The sequence below is a fragment of the Anopheles stephensi genome, chromosome 3 (assembly GCF_013141755.1).
Source record: "Anopheles stephensi strain Indian chromosome 3, UCI_ANSTEP_V1.0, whole genome shotgun sequence".
Taxonomy (NCBI): Eukaryota; Metazoa; Arthropoda; class Insecta; order Diptera; family Culicidae; genus Anopheles; species Anopheles stephensi.
Window position 1 is genome coordinate 14,712,215 of NC_050203.1, and position 20,458 is coordinate 14,732,672.

A 20,458-nucleotide genomic window follows, 5' to 3' on the forward strand; every position below is an offset into this window, starting at 1 on the left:
ACGATACTGCGCCGGTTGCCCTTACCGAAAACATACATTTCGTTCGTGTCCTTCACAAAAGCAATAAATAGCAGGAAAAATGATAAAAATAACTTCCACGTCTAGTGCACACATTGATTCCAACTGACGTCAACACGCCACTCGCGTCAGCGTATAGTAAATATGCTACTAAACTTCAATCAACGCGATCTAATTTCTCTCGATATCGATACATTGTGTGACACAGGCACACACACACACACACACACACGTCGGTGAAACATCCAATCTGTTTCTATAAAACTCTAGCCCAAGTAAACGACAGGGATGGGCACCGGCACAACATCCCACGAGACAACCAAAGTACTCTGGTGTCGTCGTCGTCGGTGGCGTCGTCTACGGTGGAGTAAATCGATTCAGGAATTAAGAATGACACACACACATACACATTTCTTCCCATTTCCTCTAACGGGAGCACGCGATTGGTGTGCGACTAATCAGACGTCCGCGCTTCGAAGAAAGCAGAATATTTTCTATTAAGCGACGACACCCGAAACGATATCCTCCCCGGGAGGATGGCAACGGCTGTCGCGCTCTAAGCTCACACACGCGCCCTCTCATCCACATCCATACGTTCAATCGTTTGATTGTCATCCGGATGGGATGAAAATCCTGCACGAAATGAAGAGAAACTGCTTGCCGCCCCGTTTTTCCTCTGTGCGAATGGGAATTGAGGAAGCTCCAATGAGTTGGTGGAGACACACGCCATGCCACGGCTGCAACAACTACGACGACACATTCCCGACGCTACGGTGCTGACTGAAATTCAGATTTCCGCTCAACAATTCGTCGGTGCCGGTGTGGGCGTAATCCTCACTTCCGGAATCGATTACTCCCAGGCTCAGTAAAGATCGGCGATGGTAAAGTAGCTTTGAAGTTGACAACAATTCCCGTGCTGTCGGGTGAAGTCTTCGAATGCGAAAGTAATTTTACGAGAGTGCTTTAGGGAGCTTGGCAGGAACGGGATTGGAGGTTCCACCGGATTCCTTGTTTGGGGTAAATCTTTTGGCAACGTCAGACCCGATGCAACATATGCACAGTGGTAACGATTGATCGTCGAAGACATGGGTGTCTGTCGCAAGGAAACCAGTGCTGGAATATGTTACACTTTCCCGCCATTTACGAACGAGCAAAACGAGCACACAGTGCCATAGAGAACCGAGCCGGTTGGATTGATAAAGATAGATTGATTTAGTTTTGAGTACGCTCACCGTTCACTACAACCTGGGAAAAAGGGATTTTTTCTTATTCACACGTTGATGGTAATTCGTGCCCCACATAGTTCTCTATTCATTTGTGCCACTGCACAAAAAGGTGAGAGAGAAACATACCGGCGATACAGACGAGGGCCTTTGAATTACAATAGATTGCTACAATGCTGGATTCTCGGTAAATCAAGCAATCAAGAGATCTACAATCCATCGAAAAGATGGCTGCAATAGGATAGCTTTAGGAGTTATCGCGTGCACAAAGATTAAGACATGTTTGCACCTAAAAATCCCCAATAATAATGACAGGAATACCTTCTTTACACTTAAAACTGTTCAGTGAGAATCGTGTATTTCAAAAACCAGGTAAATTTTAATGCATTTCAGCAATATCAACATTTGTGCCTCAAGGTATGCAATCCGCAATACGGGTTATTTTAATCTTCATTTTTTTCTGCCATTTTAAGGTAATGTAATGGCATTTTATCACTTCACTCGAGTATCAGTTTTCCAATAACGATACATCCATTTTATTGGAAAAGTGTATATTGCAACATTTGGCATGCATTTACGAAACATCATCATATATACTTCAGCCTAAAACTATGCAATCTTTATAACACAGCTTTATAATTCCCATTTGATTGGAATTATTTATAATTTCGTGACCAATCTTTCGAGCGGATTAAGTTCACGCTAAAATTAAACAAACTTCCCTGTGATTCGACAACTCTGTCACGAACAGTAAACAATAAATAAGTTACAGTTTCGATGAATTTAGTTCACAACGAAAAAAGAAACTCCGATTTCACACAAATCAAAACCTACGATTTGCATAATTCGCTTTACCACCCGCTTACCACCCGCCAATCAACACCAACACCATGCAAAATGTAATCATCTTCACAAGTAAACTCATCACCAAACCCTCCCTATCACATCACAGCGAAACCCTTCAAAACCCTGTCTGGGGTGCCTGTAACTTTCTCACTACCGAGAAAGGAAATGATGACGACAGTAGCAGCAGCAGGAGGGTGCCAAAGAACGAACGGAACAAGGCTTATCGAGAATTCTGCATAAATCTCACCTCAAAGAGCTATCAGCGGAAGCAAAACCGAACGAGCAAGGGACGGACGGCATCGTCGGTTACACATTTTTGCTGAAACGAGCGATCGCTCCTGACGTCGCCATCACGATGGTTGTGAAAAACCATCCCAACCGTCGTCGTATGGTTTCACAGAAAAAGAAAGAAATTGAGAAGAAAAAATGGTCCAGATGAAGCGGACTCTTATCTTAACTGCAACGATTCGCGATGCTGCAAACGGCTTCATCTTAAACAGAAGCTCACCCAGTAGAGTACCAACTCATAATGCGTTTCGACGTATATTGTGGTAGAAAGGAAAATGAAAAAAGGAGGAAAAAACAAAAAACAACTCCAGTTCATTTCAAATGAAAATATATCATGAATGTGACGAGCGAGATAAACAGTGTAACAAATAAGAAACAAAGCCAACTCGCCAACAGCGCGCATCACGTCTGACCAAATTGCGCAGTAAAGTAGCTTAATTTTCATTCCCAACGAGCACACAGCCACACACACGAAACCGTGCCAAACCACGGACCCCGCAACAATGCGCCAAACAACTACATCAAGGGGGTAGTGTGTGAGCGCGCGCACACGTTATGATTTTATAAACAGTTCATATTTTTCATCGGCTTTCCGTTGGCCGTTGGCAGCCGGGAAACACACTACCGTATCATTACGGCATGCCAAGAGCCCAGCGTGAACGTGGCTGTCTCTCTTGTTTTTTTGGTTCGCTTTGCATTCCCAAAGCATCGCGAATACCGTGATGGTTCCATTTTCTTGGAATGAAGCACGCAGGAAAAAAAAGCAAATGGCCAAGAAAATCAAGACTTTGATTGCAGTGGTGAACATCGAAACCGGGCTGCTTAGGAATGATTGACTCGCGCGAGTGACTGAACGCTTTCCTTCTTTCGCTTCCGCGCCGCAGGGAGGGCAAAAAACGATTCCATAAGTTGACGGAAGGAAATAAATTTTCCACCACACTGTGCCGTGCCGTTCGTTTTTAAAGTCCAACTCCACCGATGGGTGGCACACTGGGGAGGATATGAGGGGGAAGCCCAAGAACGGATTGCTTGACAGGAAGGCTTGCAAATTTACAACCTCACGCCTCGAGGGAAACACGCCGCGCTAGGAAACCGGGGGCTGCTTTCCCGTGGGGAAATTTATTCAAATTCGTCATATTGGACGCCCGTGGTTTTGGAGTGAAGCCGGGAGAAAAATCAACCATCGTTCGCGATCGTGCGCCCCATTTCCATATGACTGATTGCGATAATCGGATACCGTTTGTCAGACCAGCCGACGGCAACATTCGCGACAAACTACGACCGACCACGAAACGAGTGTTGGATTTTTTTTTTTTGGTTTTGTTTCAATGTGGCCCACCATATCATCGTTGGAAACCCCCACACACACACACGCACACGTGATGGAGACAATTCATATCATACTTTGTCAATTTGCACATTTCCGAGAGATTTTAGTTTAACGCGAACGCGATGAACGATGTGTGTGTGAAGCCTGAGTTGTTCGAGGAAATGAGTTCGCAATTGGATTTGGCTCGATTTTTCATGGCTTTTTGGAAGCAAGGAAAAATAGATCATTACATTACTCTTTTACGATGCACAAATGTCGTCTGAGAGGTTTTTTTATGATGTAGCAAACAGATTTATCATTGAGAAACCCTCGAGTTTACTATTTTACTACTATATAAATCTCAAATGTTAAAGGATTGTCTAAATTGAGGAGTTATGTATAAAAGATTAATACAAAAAAGGGAATTAAAGTGGGTTGAACAACTGAATCAAGTAGAAGAATGTTTCAAATAATATTGAATAATTTCAAGTCTGTTCGGGAACCTTTGCAATCATATAATGGAATCCTACAAAAAATGTAAGACGATTTGTAACGCAATTATCGAACTTAACTACCAGCTGTGAGCTTTCTGTCGTGCCTTTGATCCGGCTCTATCATATTCAAATATTCTCTAATTATTCTCTTACTCTAACTAAGATTTCATACAATCTCACAGTTGTAAGCTCCAATTAAAAATGATTCAAAACAGAGTATTGAGGTCTTAAGAAACGAGCCTTTCGAGAGCCATTTCATCAACGCCTTACAGTATGCAATCTTAAGTCTAGAAAATGATATACCTTGTCCAAATATACTGTAACGATACTCTTATCATTAGGCGAACCCCTCTACCTACCAAAGCTCTCAACGAATGATTGGTAATTTTAAAAATATATGGCATACCTCCAGGCGCACACACCAAACTCACGCACACCTAACAGAACCGAATAAATATTACGAAATGAATGATCGTCAAGCAAACATGATAAAATTACCTCTTCTTCAAGCACACACACAAACACACACGCAAATACGTGCAAAAAACTTTCTGCACCGAGTTTACAGCTGAACCGATAACTGTCTCCTTCGGGTAAATTTATTTATTTTACCCCACTCCCTAATCCATGGCGAACTCAAGCATCCGTTCATTTTAAAGCAAATTGCTTGATTTTGTATCTTCTAGAGGATGGAAAAACAAAAAAACGAACCCTTATATGTACACATATTTATGTAGCCAAACAGTGGAGAATGTTTTTGATTTCCCCCTTTTTTTTCTTCTTAGTCTTTGGCTAAGCAAACACGCACAGCACCATCCACACGGTTGAGTTATAGGAACGTGTTTTCAAGCGCACAAAAAGCTAACTTTCTTTCCCAACCGAGAGTGTCTAACACACATAGGTCGGCTAATTCTTTCGAGAGTTCTGCCAACCGTTTCACTCCGACGTTCTCTAGCCACTTGTTGCCTGTTGTGAGGGAACATCTTTCCCTGAAACGCAAAACAATCTTCATACATACGTGTCTGTTTACCGAAGTGCACCCCGGTCTCTGCTCCTCTTTTTCATCCCCCTCAGGAGCTACCCCTTCCCCGGTTCCTCACCTCCCAGAACCAATAACATTAATGTCACGCTATTTATCTTCATATTCCATACAGGTGAGATTACACTCATCTGTTCACTTTGCAATCTAACTTTGCCTACCTTTTTTCGCCCGCGTTTATTCCCTTCCCATTTGTTGCTTCGGTTGCTGCCACACACACACACAAACACACGTTACCCGCATTAGTTCCGCTAGCGGGACAACAATGTCGCACCCCAAATTCCACTCAACGCACACATCAGTGTAACGATGAAGAAATTCGCGTGAGCACGTGGTTTCAATTGCAAATTTTTGGTTCCCAGCCTATATTATTCTGTCAGACAAAAGCCCTCCGACAGCGCGGACCCGGCAAGCGGTAAGCAAGACTCGGGACGGGTGGTTTGTTGAAATTTCCAACCTTCCGCGGCTCTGACACAAACCACACCCGTCAGCCCGCTGGAGAAATGTCCGGAGAAAGAAACAATAAATTTCCATTAGGTTTTCAACTGGGCGTCTTACGCAAATGGTAACGTTTAGAGCGCGCGCGCTTCCTTTCAAGGGTGGATGCGAAACGTGGATGGAGACGCCTGGTGCTTTTCGGTGCTCTGTGTTGTGGAAATATTTATTCCCCTCCCGGTGCTACTTCGGTCGGCTCGCAGCCCAACCACAGATTAGCATTACTTTCACAGTGACTTCTTCACACGGTACCAGCACCACTTGCAGCCAACAATTCACACAATTCCCGTACCAGCAAGAGCGACATTTGAGCAAAGCAGATCCGGATCATCCGGGAGGCACGATTTTATCAGCATTCGACGGGACGGTCGGTGCTAATGAATGCATAATTTGTCTAATTACCAACCAGCAACACCAGCAGCGCGAGTTGTGCACAGTGGCGTGTACAGCACAGTATAATGGAGAACGCCTGGTTGCTTCAATTGTTACCGATAGATAGGGCTGCCGGAAAGAAGCTGCAGGTTCTTTTTGCGTTTCGGTACAATTCTAGGAAAAGGCTTCGAAGATATTCGACCTCAACGAGTGTGAACCGAGACTTACAATTACCCATCGGGGTCGGATCTCCATATGATAGTACAGGAAAGCTCGCATACACGCCAAACAGCAGCTTAAACGTATTGGGGTGACATTAGCAACACAAATAAGTGACACAAATGATGATGTTTATTGTCTCAAATGAGCTAAATACCCCAACCCAGCTACTGGTACTGGGAGTAATCGAATTCAATTACGGATATGAAGATGTAATAGTATAGCGTTACGTTGCTTTTTTCGACGAGAAAAGTTGCTCACTTTGTTTTAAAAGCTTTTATCACTTCGCAGAGGAAAATTTGTAAGCTTGTTGGATAGATTGATTTTTTTTTTCCTTTAATTTCCTCCTTTGCTTTCAGCGAAGACATACTTTTAAAGAAAAAATGTGGAATACGAGATTAATTCAGGTTTGCATACATTTAGGCGCAAACTTTTCCCTTTTTTACCATGCACTGTGACGCGACTTTTTGATCTTTTGATCATGTTTTACTATAAAAGTCATTATAAAAATCCCAAAAATCTCAGCTCCTAATTTATTTTATCGAAACGTACTCGTTTTTCGTGTTCAAAATTCGTATTGTCTCATTCAAACAGAATACACCAACCAAGAGCGAACCACTGACAGTTCGCAAGAAGCGCAAGAGTAAAAGTCGCAACACAAAAAAACAGCTAACCATTCGTTCAACAAACTTTTCATCAAACATTGAAAGCTTTTCAATTCTCGCTGGTAAATACGAGACGAACACACACACACACACACACATACACGAAGCTTCATCCTTCTAGAAAGCGTTTCCCGTCGTTTGCTTACTTAGTGCGACAAATAATTTGTTTCCCGCTGTCAAATGTCACAAACACTAACAAACAGTCAAGATCAGTCAGTGAATGAAGCACAAAATCTTTGCCATTCACAAAAACAAAAACACAAACACACAAAAGCACCGAGCGAAAGGCAAGCAATATGCAAATTGCTTTCCGCTTGCCGTGCGCAAAAGGAACACCCCGTACGCGTACCCCATCATTCACCACATTCACCCGTGGAGCCGTGTGTGTAACTCTTGTTGTTTAATTTGAAATTGTTAAACATCGCGCTATACAAGCAATCAAAGCAAAGTTTGCTTTATTGTTCCTGGGTGGAAAACTCTTCGCTGCCGGCCCGAGTTGCTTGCCGAAGCTCTCGCGTTCTTAAATGGTTTTTACCAGTATATCACTTCGCTTATCTCAATTTTGTTTTTGTTCCGTCGTACTTTTCTTCCTAAGTCACACGGCAAAAGTACCGGAATGAATGTATGCTTCAGCCGGTAGCGTAAGATTGAGATTTTGTGCTTCACTGCAAGAAAGCACATGTAGCGATCCGGATCCGGGATACTTTATCCTCTATTCAAAATTCACGGGAATCATCGGAGCTTGACGATTACAGCAGGCCGGGAAAGGTAATGCCAGCAGGCAGCGAAGATGCAAAGTAAGATAGAACACAACGGGCAAGAGACTGAAAAAAAAATCCAAAACAAAACCTAACTCCCGTACATACATATAAACATAAAAGCTCTTAAGCACTCGCGTCAACCGTCTGCAAAGACAACACATGTACACTCCGACTGTCTCTCGCGCTCACTCACTCGCTCACTCTGCATCTCTCCCCCTAAGTGAGCAGTGGTGTATCGCCCCATCATGCAACAGGACACTTTAGGAGCTCTTCATTACAATGTAATCCTATCATTGGACGACAGCTTAGCCGTCCTTCTTATCGGCACTCTCCTTCCCAAAAGCCCAAACCGTATCTGTAACGTTTCACTCTTTTGTCCTTCCTCACTATCTTCCTTCCTATCCCCCCCCCCCCCCCACCAATCCATCCCGGCAGTACGACTTTGCTGATTCTGAGAGCGCTAGAAAGCAGTCGTGCAGTGCGGAACTGTGTGCGACGGCTGATCTGTTTGTCTTAGAGCTTCCTGACTCAGCTAGCCACCACCACCACCAAGCTCGGCGCACCTACAATCTGACAATCTACCTTTTTTCCCACCGGGCTCAGGGATAAGCATCACAGTCATCCCCACCCATCATTTCAATGGTCGTTGTCGGATTGAGGAAATAAATACTGTCGAGTGGCAGCAGCACCAGCAGCGCAAGAAACAGGGTGATGGCGAAAAAAAACCCTCACACAAAATCCAAACGACAATCACTTGATCATTCGCCTCGTTGACATTGTTTCTGGAGCAACCGGCGCGGTGCACACAGTCACCGGAGACTACGCATGAATCACTTGAGCAAATCGTTTTCAACACGATGGCGTGGGACGATGCAGAGGCTACCGAGAGCCGCAATGTAATAAACTGCAACGGAAGTCTTGCCCTGGGTGCCACCATCTTGAACTCCACCGGGGAAGGACGAGAAGCAGAACGTGAGATTGTTTTGTCGAAGATAATACGACAACGGCAAACAAAACACGGTAAAGGCTGAAAGAACGCCTCCAGGCGCTTCTCTCGAATAGTGTGTTTTATTGTGGAGCTAGAGGCAGCTTTGGCCGTTTTCCTTCTCTTTTTTTGTGTGCTTTTTGTTTCGCATGCATGAGTACATTTTTGTCCAACAACTTGCTGCAGATTCTGGTTTTCAAATAGGGAAAAAGTGGACCAACCAGCAGAACACCGGAAATTCTTGCTCCGGGAACTCTAGCCGCCACAAACAGGGCGCCCGTTAAAGAAAGCATCCCGGTTCCAACCAACTACACCCATTACATGTGCTCCTTACACACACACATATCCGGTCTTTCAACCGGTGATCCTTTACACCGATAGTCCATTAAGCAGCGAAAGAAATGAGAATACACACACGCGCACTCACCCGGGGGGGCACAGGCAAAAAAAACGGAAAATCGAGCACAAGCAACTCACCTGGAACGTATCAGCGATAACGACCGCCTTCATGCCGCCCTGCGACGAGTAGAAGATGCACACAAAGTAGATCAAGACGACGGCAATGTACTTGTTCAGACCTGTTGCTTCCGAGAGGGCGATGGCTGGTGCCAAGACGGCTACCGACGTGTAGAACAGCATCTGGGAAGTAGATGGAAGCAAATGCAAAGCTCAAAAAAAAAAGTTGTATAAACGTGCACGACTGGAAGAACCGAGGCACAGCGAGCTGGAGTCACGAGAATTGAATGTCGCGCAAGTATCTCCAACATGTACGTACAGAAAACATCCGGCATCTAGCAATAATGGGATGAGAAAAAACCGGGAGTCGTACCAAGCTTCCTTACGGTCGCTCAGATTCATCTCAACAATTTCGCACACAATCACACACACACAACGACAGGCTGAGACCTGATTGTGATGGATTCATGACGCTGAACGGTAGAGCGCTGGCAGCGCAGTACACACGTCCCGCTTAACTACTTGTTTCCCCCGTAAGTGGAATGGATCCAAAGGTATAGAAAATCATCGTCCACGGAAGAATGGCGCACACGGTAGGATAACCTGGGCGCCCGCGTTTGGGGATACCGGTAAGATGACACTGGATTAAGAGTAAGAGATTGAAGGAGAATTATGATGTTTACAGCACTGGTTACCTGCACGAACGAGTCCTCGGAAATGGAAACAGAAGGGGACAATAAAACCGAGACACACAAGTACACTCGCGTGGTCACTTCGAGCAAGTTCTTCTCACACACACACACTTCCGGACCAAATGCGTTTCAAGCTGTGCTGGCGCATATTACCTGTCCACTTTCCACTCAGTCTTCTCAACCTGGCACCAAACCCCAAAACCCCGACCGGGAGTCTCTCCTGAGTCGTCAGGACATTAAATGAATGTGGAGTGTGTCATCGTCCGTGTCTACTGACGATGCGCTACAACAATGCGCTCTGGACGACGATTACGGACGGGCGACACGGCACCACGTCAAGAAGTGTGCTCTTCAACCGGCTCACCAAACTTCACTGTTTGGCTTCAAATTAATCCTTAATCCACAGCGTAGATAGAAATTGTAATTCTATGTGGGTAAGTGACCGGAACACGGAGCATCTCCGAAATGGTACAGTAACTACGCTTCGGAATAGCTCACTTTTGGGAAAAGCCCAGAAACAATCAAACCAAGCTACCTACGTTTCTGCTATCTCCATCTCCCATGGGAGGACTACCGGCTAAGGATCGGCTGTTTCGGGCGAAGTTTGTTTTGATGGCCACGCGTACCAGCGTCGTGCACGGTGGAATAAAATTCAATCAAACTTAATTCCATCACACCATTTAATCCACCTTTGATAAAGTTTACCTTTCCACCTAATCCACCGTGTCTCCAGCACCGGGTTTGAAGAAGCTGAGCTGTGTACATTTCCGGATGGCGCATCACAAAATGTGTCTTTTGTCTGTGCTATTATAAAATACACACAACTTCCTATCGCTGTAGAGGGAGTTCTTATTCGGAACCAAAAAAAAAACAACAGCAGCCTTCACTACTACCAGACAGAAGTAAGCTTTTCCTCCCCCTGGGGCGGCCTTTTTACTATCCTCCCACAAATCCCCAACACATCCTCTCACACCACCAATGGCGAGCCGTTTGACGAAGGTACTTTCACCCCAAAAGCGACGTACAAATTGTTTGATTAATAATCGTAACAGCAAATATCATCCGATAGCATCAGTTTTCGGAACTGGTAACCATCCTGCGGGAGCAATCCCGGGTGTGTGTGCGGAGCAAACCCAAGCACATGTCGTAGTACACCCAAAACAACACCGAAACCAGTGACACCCTTCCGGCAATACTTGCCTGGATTAAACGTATCCTGTCATACCGCAATAGGTGTGGCCATATTACCCGAACCAGACAGAAAGATAACACGTTGGATTAAGTCTCTCTTTGCTCTTTGAATGAAAAAAATAACGTGCCTCTAACCATGGTTCGGTTACTGAGAATGCGGAGCAAAGAAAAAGTGAACTAAAATCAGAACGCCTGAATGTATGCAAACATTTAGTTTCGCACGCATTCCCTATCTGTACGAAACCCATTTGCAGCTGATCCCTTAAGCTGCTGGATGAGGCTTGTTGGACTTTGTACTTAAAACACACAACCCCACCGGAAAGAAAACCTGTGATCTGTAAATTAGGATTTATTTACGTCATGCAGATGTAGATAAACCAAAACAACAACAAAAAAACCTTACAGAGCAAAGAAATAATTTCAGTTGTTCGATTGGACAGGATCGGATTAAGGAGCGATCGTTTGGGAATTCAAGATAGATATTCTTGTGAAGCATTTTACCAAAATGGCTTCAGTAAGTTGGTTTGTTGTTATGAAATATTTTGTTTCATCAGTTTCAGCAATTTAAGACTTGTAATCAAATGCAGCATCAACACTGAGTTACTTATACTCAAACACCGCTCCTCCTTAACTGCTATCCAATGTTCCACAAGCACAGCGATCAAACTTTTGGGGCTGAGAAGAAAATAAAATCAAAGCGAACGCACTCTCCACATCCGAAAAATTATTTCTCAGAACTTTTGTAATTTTCTAATGCACGCATCGAAATTCTCCGAACTCCGAAGGCCTTCGATGGAGCGCTGCTGGCGTACCCTTAAAAGTTGATGGATCTCTACACCCCGAGCTTAGAGTAAACGAAGCGAACGACATCACAATTTAACCATTTTACCCACTCCGAACGAGAGACCCGTAAACGTTTGCACACACACACACACAGAGATACAAACACCTGCTCTGTCAAAATATAAACCTCCCGTGAGGATTCGGTTCGAAACGGAGAGCACACATTTGCCGGTGCGAAAGAAACATATTCGTCCGTAGGCAAAGCGTACGATTTAATTTTCCCATTCCCTTCCCCGAATAAACAGGCATTCATTTCGAATGGGGAAAAGATTTCACCAACACCACCATTCTGTGCCCTGGGTTGCGTTCCTTTTTACATTGTGCGAAAAAAGAAGAAGAAGAAGAAAAGAAACAGAAGCCCGCAAAAAGCATCTTTGAAACAGCATACAGAAGTCATCCCTTCCGTTTTTGGCCCTTTATTTTCCTGCTAGCTATCTATGGCTGTGGGGCCTCACAACTATGGCGCCCCCTATACACATTCTTTTTTCCCGGCCCGGAGCTGCGGACGACAACAACAACCACCACCAACGGGAATCGGCATCGGCAAGAAAATGCAAATAAGATGGGCGGTGTGGGAGTTGGTAAACATAAATTTACGCAAACCTAACCCTCGCCTTTTCGACCGCCCGAACACAACAACGGCCATAACAACGACCACACACACATCGCTGCGGAAGGGAAACACGAACAAAAAAATAGATAGAATGCTGTCAGAAACCTGGGAACTTGGTGGTGATGAAGGTGGTGGTCCCTGCCTCTTCGCCTCTGATTCGATTTAACGACCGAAAATGAAAGACAAGATCAAATATAATCAACGCAAAAGCATCATCAAGCCGGCCTGGGTTTTTTGGGATCTGCCAATCCATCCATGGCACCGAATCGGGACAGCGAACAAAAAAAGTAAGGCTAGAAACGAACTGAACCGAGCATGTTCTTGGGATCTGCTGCTACTTTTTTTTGTTTCTCTCGGTATCGCTAGTAAAAACCAAGCTCCCACAGCTCGTTTCATGCGGCGAGTGCAAGTGCGTGAACTGAGAAATAAACACAACCCCTTAAGGCAAGTAATGGCGCTTCTGAGATCCAGTTCTCCGAATGCGGGTTAATGTGGTCGGCAATCGGCATGCTGCTCGTGTGTGTGTGTGTATGGTGCACAGGATGAATGAATTGAAAGCAGTAGTACATCGCAACCAACTCGCAACAGTTTTATCGAACGTGCGAATACCGTGACCAAAGTTTACGACCGATCGAGCGGCACACAGAACGCAAGTCCCGGGGTCCATAAAACGACACTGTTTATGTGTGCAACGTACTGGAAGTACAACCACACACATACAGTACGTTTTCCACCTATCCAGCTTTTATTCGGCTGTGTGGCGAATAGCTGAGGCTTAACGCAAGAGCCTCCCGTAAGCCTCGCCACCGTTTGGCAATGATTGCCCCGACATACATTCCAGAAGAACCTCCGAAAAATGGATTCACTGGAATAGCTCCGTCGGTGCGCTTCGTTTCCTAGTCCTGTGCAAAATGACGAATAGAGCTATGGTACGGTGCTTACCTGCAGGATGTAAAGTACACCGCCGAACACTCTGATCCGCTTATCGAACCGCATCCCGAGATACTCGTAACAACTGGTGACCTCCAATTTGTAGTAGATCGGGTAGAACACCTTCACCGCTACCGGCACGACCAGTACCATCGAGATGACTGACAGAAGAGAGAGAGAGAGAGATCAGGGAGATGAAAAATTAGACAACAAGCTCCAAAATATTATAAGGAAACCCCCAAACGCACACGCACTCGCGCGCACTCATCTTACCGATTAGCGAGAACTGCGTGCCATTGAAAAACATCTCCGCCGGATTGCCGAGCAGCTCGATAGCAGTAATAAAACTCGTGGTAAGACTGAGTGCCACCGGAAACAGGCTCATGCCCGAACCGAGCAGGAAGTCATCGCTAGAATCCGCATCACCTCCGGCCCCATTCGCGGCGCCCTTCTGCTCGAACCATCCATAAAAGACGCCTGTGCGAAGCACACGAAGAGGGGAAAAATTATGGAAAACTTTGCACTACATCCAACGCTAACAATGGATTCCTTCTCGCCCATCCTTACCGATGCCTATCGAGATGACCAGCATGAATGCGACGGCCAAGTAATCGTACACGGTAAACGACGCTCTCGAGCCTTCCGACGACCGTACGCTTTCTTCGCCGGTCGCGACTTCCTGCCGAACCGGACCCGGCATTGTTGTGGCCGGCTCGACGGTACCGAGTGCGACAAGGCACACCACCGCCAGACACCACCACAGCTGAACAGTTGCTGTGAACATTTGGTGCGCCATTTTGCCCCGAGAAGATGGTCTTTTGTGAGTGTGAGCTTGGGCGTTTATTCTTCGTTTCGCACTCGCACTAAGGATTTCCGGTCAGCGGCAGGCCTACTGCCAACGATGTTCCCAGGATTCCAGTAAGCACGGCAAATCTTATTCACACGCAGTAAGACTTATCTGCGCACACACACACACACTGTACTAGGTTGGAAGCTGCAGTCCGGTATTCCGGGGAAGGTAATGGTGGTGAAGAACTTAATTTGCTGTTCGTACCCGTAATAGCGGTGGTCTGTAGCTTCGGGGTGTTTTTAGTGTGGGCGAGTGATTTACATCTCCACCGAGAAATACACAGTCTCCAGATGAAAGGGATGTTTTTTCTCCTGTTTTGGAAAAAAGAAATCAAGAGAGAGCGAAAGAGAAGGTTAATGTTAATGTCTGACACCCTCGGCTGCACTTGATTAAGCACGCCGGTGTGGCCGGTGGTACCTTAAAGAAAGGCACGCTTCCGGTGAGCAGATTCACGCAGCGTCAGAACGGTGCGGAACTGCGCTATCACGATGCGTCCCTGGCTATCCCTTTGGTATAGCATTCGCTTTCGAAAGGCGGAGGGAAGGTCCCAAAATGGAGAGTTCTAATGCACACAAATCACTATAAATCTACACCAACGCGAGCGTCGATACACCGCTACAATTCGCGAGCACGGACGAACTTCAGCTGGAGCTTCTTCGTTGGGGTGGTAAATGTCAACTAAACGTTACTGATCGCGCCCGGCACCGTTTATACGCGGTGTGGCACTATCAAGATCTTGGCCAGATATTTTCCTGATATTGTCCCGTTTAAGTGAGCAAAGCTAACCTACGCTAGCCAGCGACTTCACTTCTGGCCTCATCTATCATCCGTGACAATCAATGCCCAAAGGCATACCGCTCCAAGCAACAACCGTACACGGGCCCGACCGACCGCTACGGGTGCGACGTGCATTTTTATCTTCTCCCGGCCCTACCGGTAGTAATGCAGATCGGTTGAGTTAGAAGAAGATCCATCCAGTTCAATCTTCAGAAATGCAGTGTGGTCTCATTCCGTCCCGCGGCGGAGAGATTCCGGGGCCCCTATAAATATTGGGCCCGGGACTGGGTATTGGACCGATAAAGGTACGTAAAAACGGTATGCTCAATGGTGATTGGCTTATCGTACATTGCACGCCGAAGTGAAGAAAAAGAAACGAAAGACACTAACACGGGGTGGGATTGATTCTACTTTAGTCGGGTATTTAAAGGAGCTTTTATCTTTTGTAATTTCGTTTTATTGTTGAACATTTTTCTGTTTCTTCTGTTCATTAAAGAAATCATTATTAACATGAAAATATGCTTTTTAACATATAAACTATAAATAGTTTTAGAAAAAAAAATGTCCAGAAAAATTTTATTTTGCAAACTTACTCAACGTTAATCGCTCCTAATTTTAGGGCTAAATGAGTAGCTATGAACACTCTAACGACTGAAGGTGCGTTTTGGCTCTTTAACAAAGGCGTTTATTTCTTATTTTTCTTCTTCTTCTTTATTGGCGTAACAACCTCTTAGATCATGACCATTTCTGGCATACTAGACTTATTGTCACCGCCTAGTTGGATAGTCAGTCCTCACTATGGGGGAACGGCCCAGATGAGACTTGAGTCTTTTTTTACCACAGAATTAAAGTTCGATATGAGAACTTTAGGTTAAACTCAAGCTTTGAATATGAAAATGTATCTTCTTTCTCGGCACTAGGCAACCTCGAGAAGTCTCGGTCTGCCATTTCTGGCTTTCTGTGACTTGATTCTACCCGTAGCAAAGTAATCAGCCTTGCGTACGCCACCGGACCGCCCCCTAGTCTGAAAGAATATCCTAGCCTGAATAAAATGATACTTCAAAAATTTATTTTGAAAACAACAAACGTTACTTCAAGCTGATTAGTAACGTCATCTCCAACTCTCTAAAAGATGAAGCATTAAATTTCAATTCCAAAACCCTAGATACTTTCATGGAGTAGATCAAATTCTCAGAAAATTGTGAGCAACACATTCTCTTTAAAACATGCAAAATAAACTACTGGATACATGGAACAAATAGCCACAGCATTGACGATCAGTGCTTAACGTCAATCGACCCTCTGCGATATCAAAGAGCAACATATCAGGCAGCAACAGGCCACGAACGAATGACGATAGCTAGGTAATGGGTAGCACAAATAGCATTGTGCTAGGTTGTTGCACCAAAACGTGACTGGCTCGTATAGCAAAATCAACGCATGTTTGTCCAAATGATTGGGCGAGTTAATTTTGGGTTCCAGATATTTCAGGAACCATCCAGTACCGACACTGACCAAAACATCAAAACAACAAACAACCCCGATCTCCATATGATTCATGAATACTTTTTGAAACGGGGAAAAAAACGAACGATAAGAGATGGGCTACTTCTTCCCACTTTGAGTTCTCCAGCTTGAATCATCTCCAAATGGCAAAAAAGAACGCTTCTGATAACGCTTCTTGTGTCTCGGCCCGCATAAAAAGCGCAGCTTATCGACAGCATCGACGGCAAATTAATCAAGATGTTATCATCCCGTGAGAGAAGGGGTGGGTGTGGGAAGGACAGATAAAGTACACCGGAAACATAATTGATCGACACTGGCACTTGATTAGATTGACATGGCCGATATGACTTCCACGGATCACGCTCACTCTCTCTTCACATTTGATTGCTACAATGACTGGACGGATTTTCCACACTGCGAGCAGAGCAAAGGAAATGCTACTATCTACTATATGATTAACAGATACAATGTAAAGCTATAGTTACCTCAGCGAAAATGGCGCTTCCGGTGCGGCACTTCACGATACTTTAGAAACGTTCTAAACTGCAACAGTACAATCAGTCCGAAGCGTCCCGTTCTGTATTGCATTCGCGGTTTCACTTGCTTAACACACCACCACGTAGAACGAAGACGGTTTCCTCTATTCGCTCTGGTCTTTTACTTTATCCTAAAATCACTTTTAAGAAGCAGATCGCACACGGTTACAAACATACTCCGCCATTGAACAACAAACTGCAAACCGTCCGTCACACTTTCTTTGAAGATGGTTAACGAGATTCCTAACCGACCGACCGAACGTTGTCTTGTGTGTGTCCACACCGCACGAGAGCAAATTGTAAACTCAATCAAACGCAACCAAACCGAGCGCCATTTATTAGAAAATATTGGTTTCGCGACGTGGGGCTCGTCTGCGATTTGCGAAGGAGTGGGGTAAGGAAACTTCCGATCGGTGACATATGCTGCTCTCCCTTCCAACAGACCCACTCACACACACACACGAGCGCACCTATCGGGATATCTTAGTGATCTTTACCAGCGAGACTTGCTATCAGAGGTTTTTCTTGTACAAAAAAAAAACAGCCCACATGTATGCGTGACACCTGTACAGCTTGACCCCCTCACTGGGTCAGTGGAACATCTTGCACGCCAAAACTGGCGGCACGTGTGCCCTACAGTACAGGTACCGAGGGCTGATCAAAAATTTTCCGTCACTCACCGGTCACTCTGAAGCACTCCCGCAGTGCAGGCGCGAGTGCCCGTCATTGCAGCAATGCTTGCAAAACCCCTTAAGGGCTTCCCCCGTCCCGGTACGGGGCGGATCAGCTGAGCTAGAGGAGGATGGAACTAGTTCAAACTTCAAGCCGGCGGACATAACTAGCTACCGCTGCCACGGCGCAATGTGCGAACGAACAAAACAAAAGCATTGCATTGCTGGCCCCCCCGTGCTCGGGCAAATTCTTCACGACCTGGAGGACTTTACACACCAGCGTGAGGGCGGCCGCCTACCCGGTTGCTGACTCAACAAGATATTTTATTACGGGCCAACTACAAACGAAACCGCGACTGTTGTAAATATTGTAATAAATGCAATTCCCACTCTTTCTGGCGATGCGAAAGTCATCGGCGAAAGTCATCTTGCTGAAACTTTGTCAACACCAGCAAAAGGAAGCACATACGCTCAAGTCTCCTCATCGTGTGTGTGTGGCTCATGGACTAATTAACCTTTGAGCAAGAGCAAACCCCCCCCCCCCAAAGTCCTTAACGTCCCACGAATGTTTTGTGAGATGGTGCACAAAAACAAAGCTACTAAAAGGGGACAGACTCACTCCAAACACCCATCCAACAACAACAGCAAAAAACATCAAAAGATCCACCAAACCCGGCGCAGCTAAGTTAATGGGGTTGACATTAATTAATTGTCGTAATCCGATGTGTATCAGCCACACACATTCATTCGCCGGCGGAGTGAGAGTTTATTAACGCGTTTTTATTAATCTGGCTAGAATCTACCATCCCGTAATAGGATTACACAGGGTGCACAGATACATCACTTACCCCACCGAGGAAGGGAGGAAAACACTAGACACACAGTTGGAGTAACTTTTTTTAACATACCGAGACGGGCGTACCGGATATGCGCTGCCTAACACTGGGAAGTATGAAGGAATTGAAAGCACTTGACAATTTGCTTCGACCGGGTCCTAAACAATTCAAACGGAAGTTCACCATCGCTGTCACCAACTTTTTGTTTTTTTATTTAGCTTGCTCCTAACATATCCCACAAGCTACTTTGATCTGCTCCGGGTAATTAGTTTGCTGACAGGCGTGTGCAATATGCGTACTTCAAGTAATCAATTCTGCGGCAAGCAGATTCCCATCTTCGACCCCCTAGAACACTGGAAGGGCTCGTTATCTTTTAGGAACGGCGGGGTGGAGTTGCAAATTTTAATTTCCTGCTCATTGGCAAGTGAGAGTGAGATATGATTAGCAGCACAGATTGAGGCTTCTGATTTTTATGACCCGCCGGAATTGGTGGTGCTCTGTCTGATGATGGACGTAACAACACCTAATCGTCAAGTGTCTTTACCGAAGTTCCTGGACGTTTTTTTTAATTTGCCTTTTCAAGTGCCTGTTTGCGCTTCTAGTGGCAGTAACTACACCTGTATATTGCAAATTCCGTGTGACATCGCCTCAGGCAGCTCTGTCCGGGGTGCGAGACCTACCACAGTTATCTGCTAAATAACTAACGAGATTTTATTGCACTAATTAAAATCTATCGTGTCAAGTGTTTGAGCTCATATTTTACTGCTGTTTCACCTGACCGAATCTCAGCCACGAGAGTGCGGGAACAATGCACGAGAACATCGTCAATCATCTTATCCCTCGTTTGAGTGCGAGCAAAAAAAAAACCTTACACACAACAAGCGGAAGACAATTCCCGGGAAAACAAAACTGGCAAATGACACAGGAAATATCTAAACTTTGGCAGTAAATTTTCATTCTACATTCTACGAATCGCGCAGTACAGCAACAACAAAAAAAACGCACTCCATTGTCCCTGTACAGCAATGCCTAATGGATATGAATGGGACATATTTTGCGTAGCTCGCAAAGTCTTCGTGGCCAAGTATGGTCGCGCCTTGACCGACAAAACCCCGAACGATGGTGGCCTTTGTGAGATTCGTTCGTTAGCACTTCACATCAAATCACACAACACCGCCTCCCCACCCCCTCCCCCGGCACCGGAAGGGAGTTTTACAAAGTATAAATTTTTCTAATGGATGTAAACATCAGCCGCAACAACAACAACAACCTGCCAAACAATAACAATCTATCATCTTTTTCCCCAAAAAATTAAAAAGACCTTCCCGGTTGAAGGAAACATTGGCAACCGGTTTGGTCACAACGTGCACACCGAAAGTTCTGATGATTTATTGCCAAACAATCCACCTGTTTTCTAATGCACTTTTCGCACTGTACACAACACCGAAGGCACACACGATGGCATTTTTGTATTCGAATCTAGAACACAGCAACCGCACTGGCATGTAGCCTCTTATCTTAACCCGAAGAATCGCACCTGACAGAGAGGCTATATACCGGTCAACGGAACGACACAACATGAACCTCATCAACTCGAAGTCCAACAGTTTGCAACACACTACCGGAACTGGAGTGGCATTTAAGTGAGTGATAACGTCGCAAACTCTCGCTCACTCTCTCTCTCTGTGAAACTCTCTACGCACGAGCCACACAGCCTGAAACGCATGCTCGACGGTTCGATTAATGTTAACCAAAGTGTCCCACCCTTGGGTCTCACCTGGAACCGCATCAAACCGACTCGAACCACCAGGTGTGTTGCTGCCGGGTGCAGTGTACGAAGCGA

At 45.3% G+C, this 20,458-nt stretch overlaps 1 protein-coding gene across 4 annotated transcripts in view; it reads right to left on the reverse strand.

Moving 5' to 3' along the window:
- The window catches only part of LOC118514417 (sodium-coupled monocarboxylate transporter 1), a 44,865-nt gene extending 24,632 nt beyond the window's left edge, over window positions 1-20,233 (reverse strand). Inside the window, exons 1-6 of one of the 4 annotated variants that reach the window (XM_036061302.1) lie at window positions 20,153-20,233; window positions 17,058-17,248; window positions 14,007-14,600; window positions 13,713-13,916; window positions 13,452-13,600; window positions 9,192-9,353 (exon numbers count right to left, since the gene is read on the reverse strand). In XM_036061302.1, coding sequence (XP_035917195.1) covers window positions 9,192-9,353; window positions 13,452-13,600; window positions 13,713-13,916; window positions 14,007-14,235 — 744 coding nt within the window. In that variant the 5' untranslated portion in view covers window positions 14,236-14,600; window positions 17,058-17,248; window positions 20,153-20,233. The other 3 variants (XM_036061301.1, XM_036061300.1, XM_036061303.1) reach the window with 3 other exon arrangements.
- Between the last annotated feature and the right edge of the window lie 225 nt (window positions 20,234-20,458).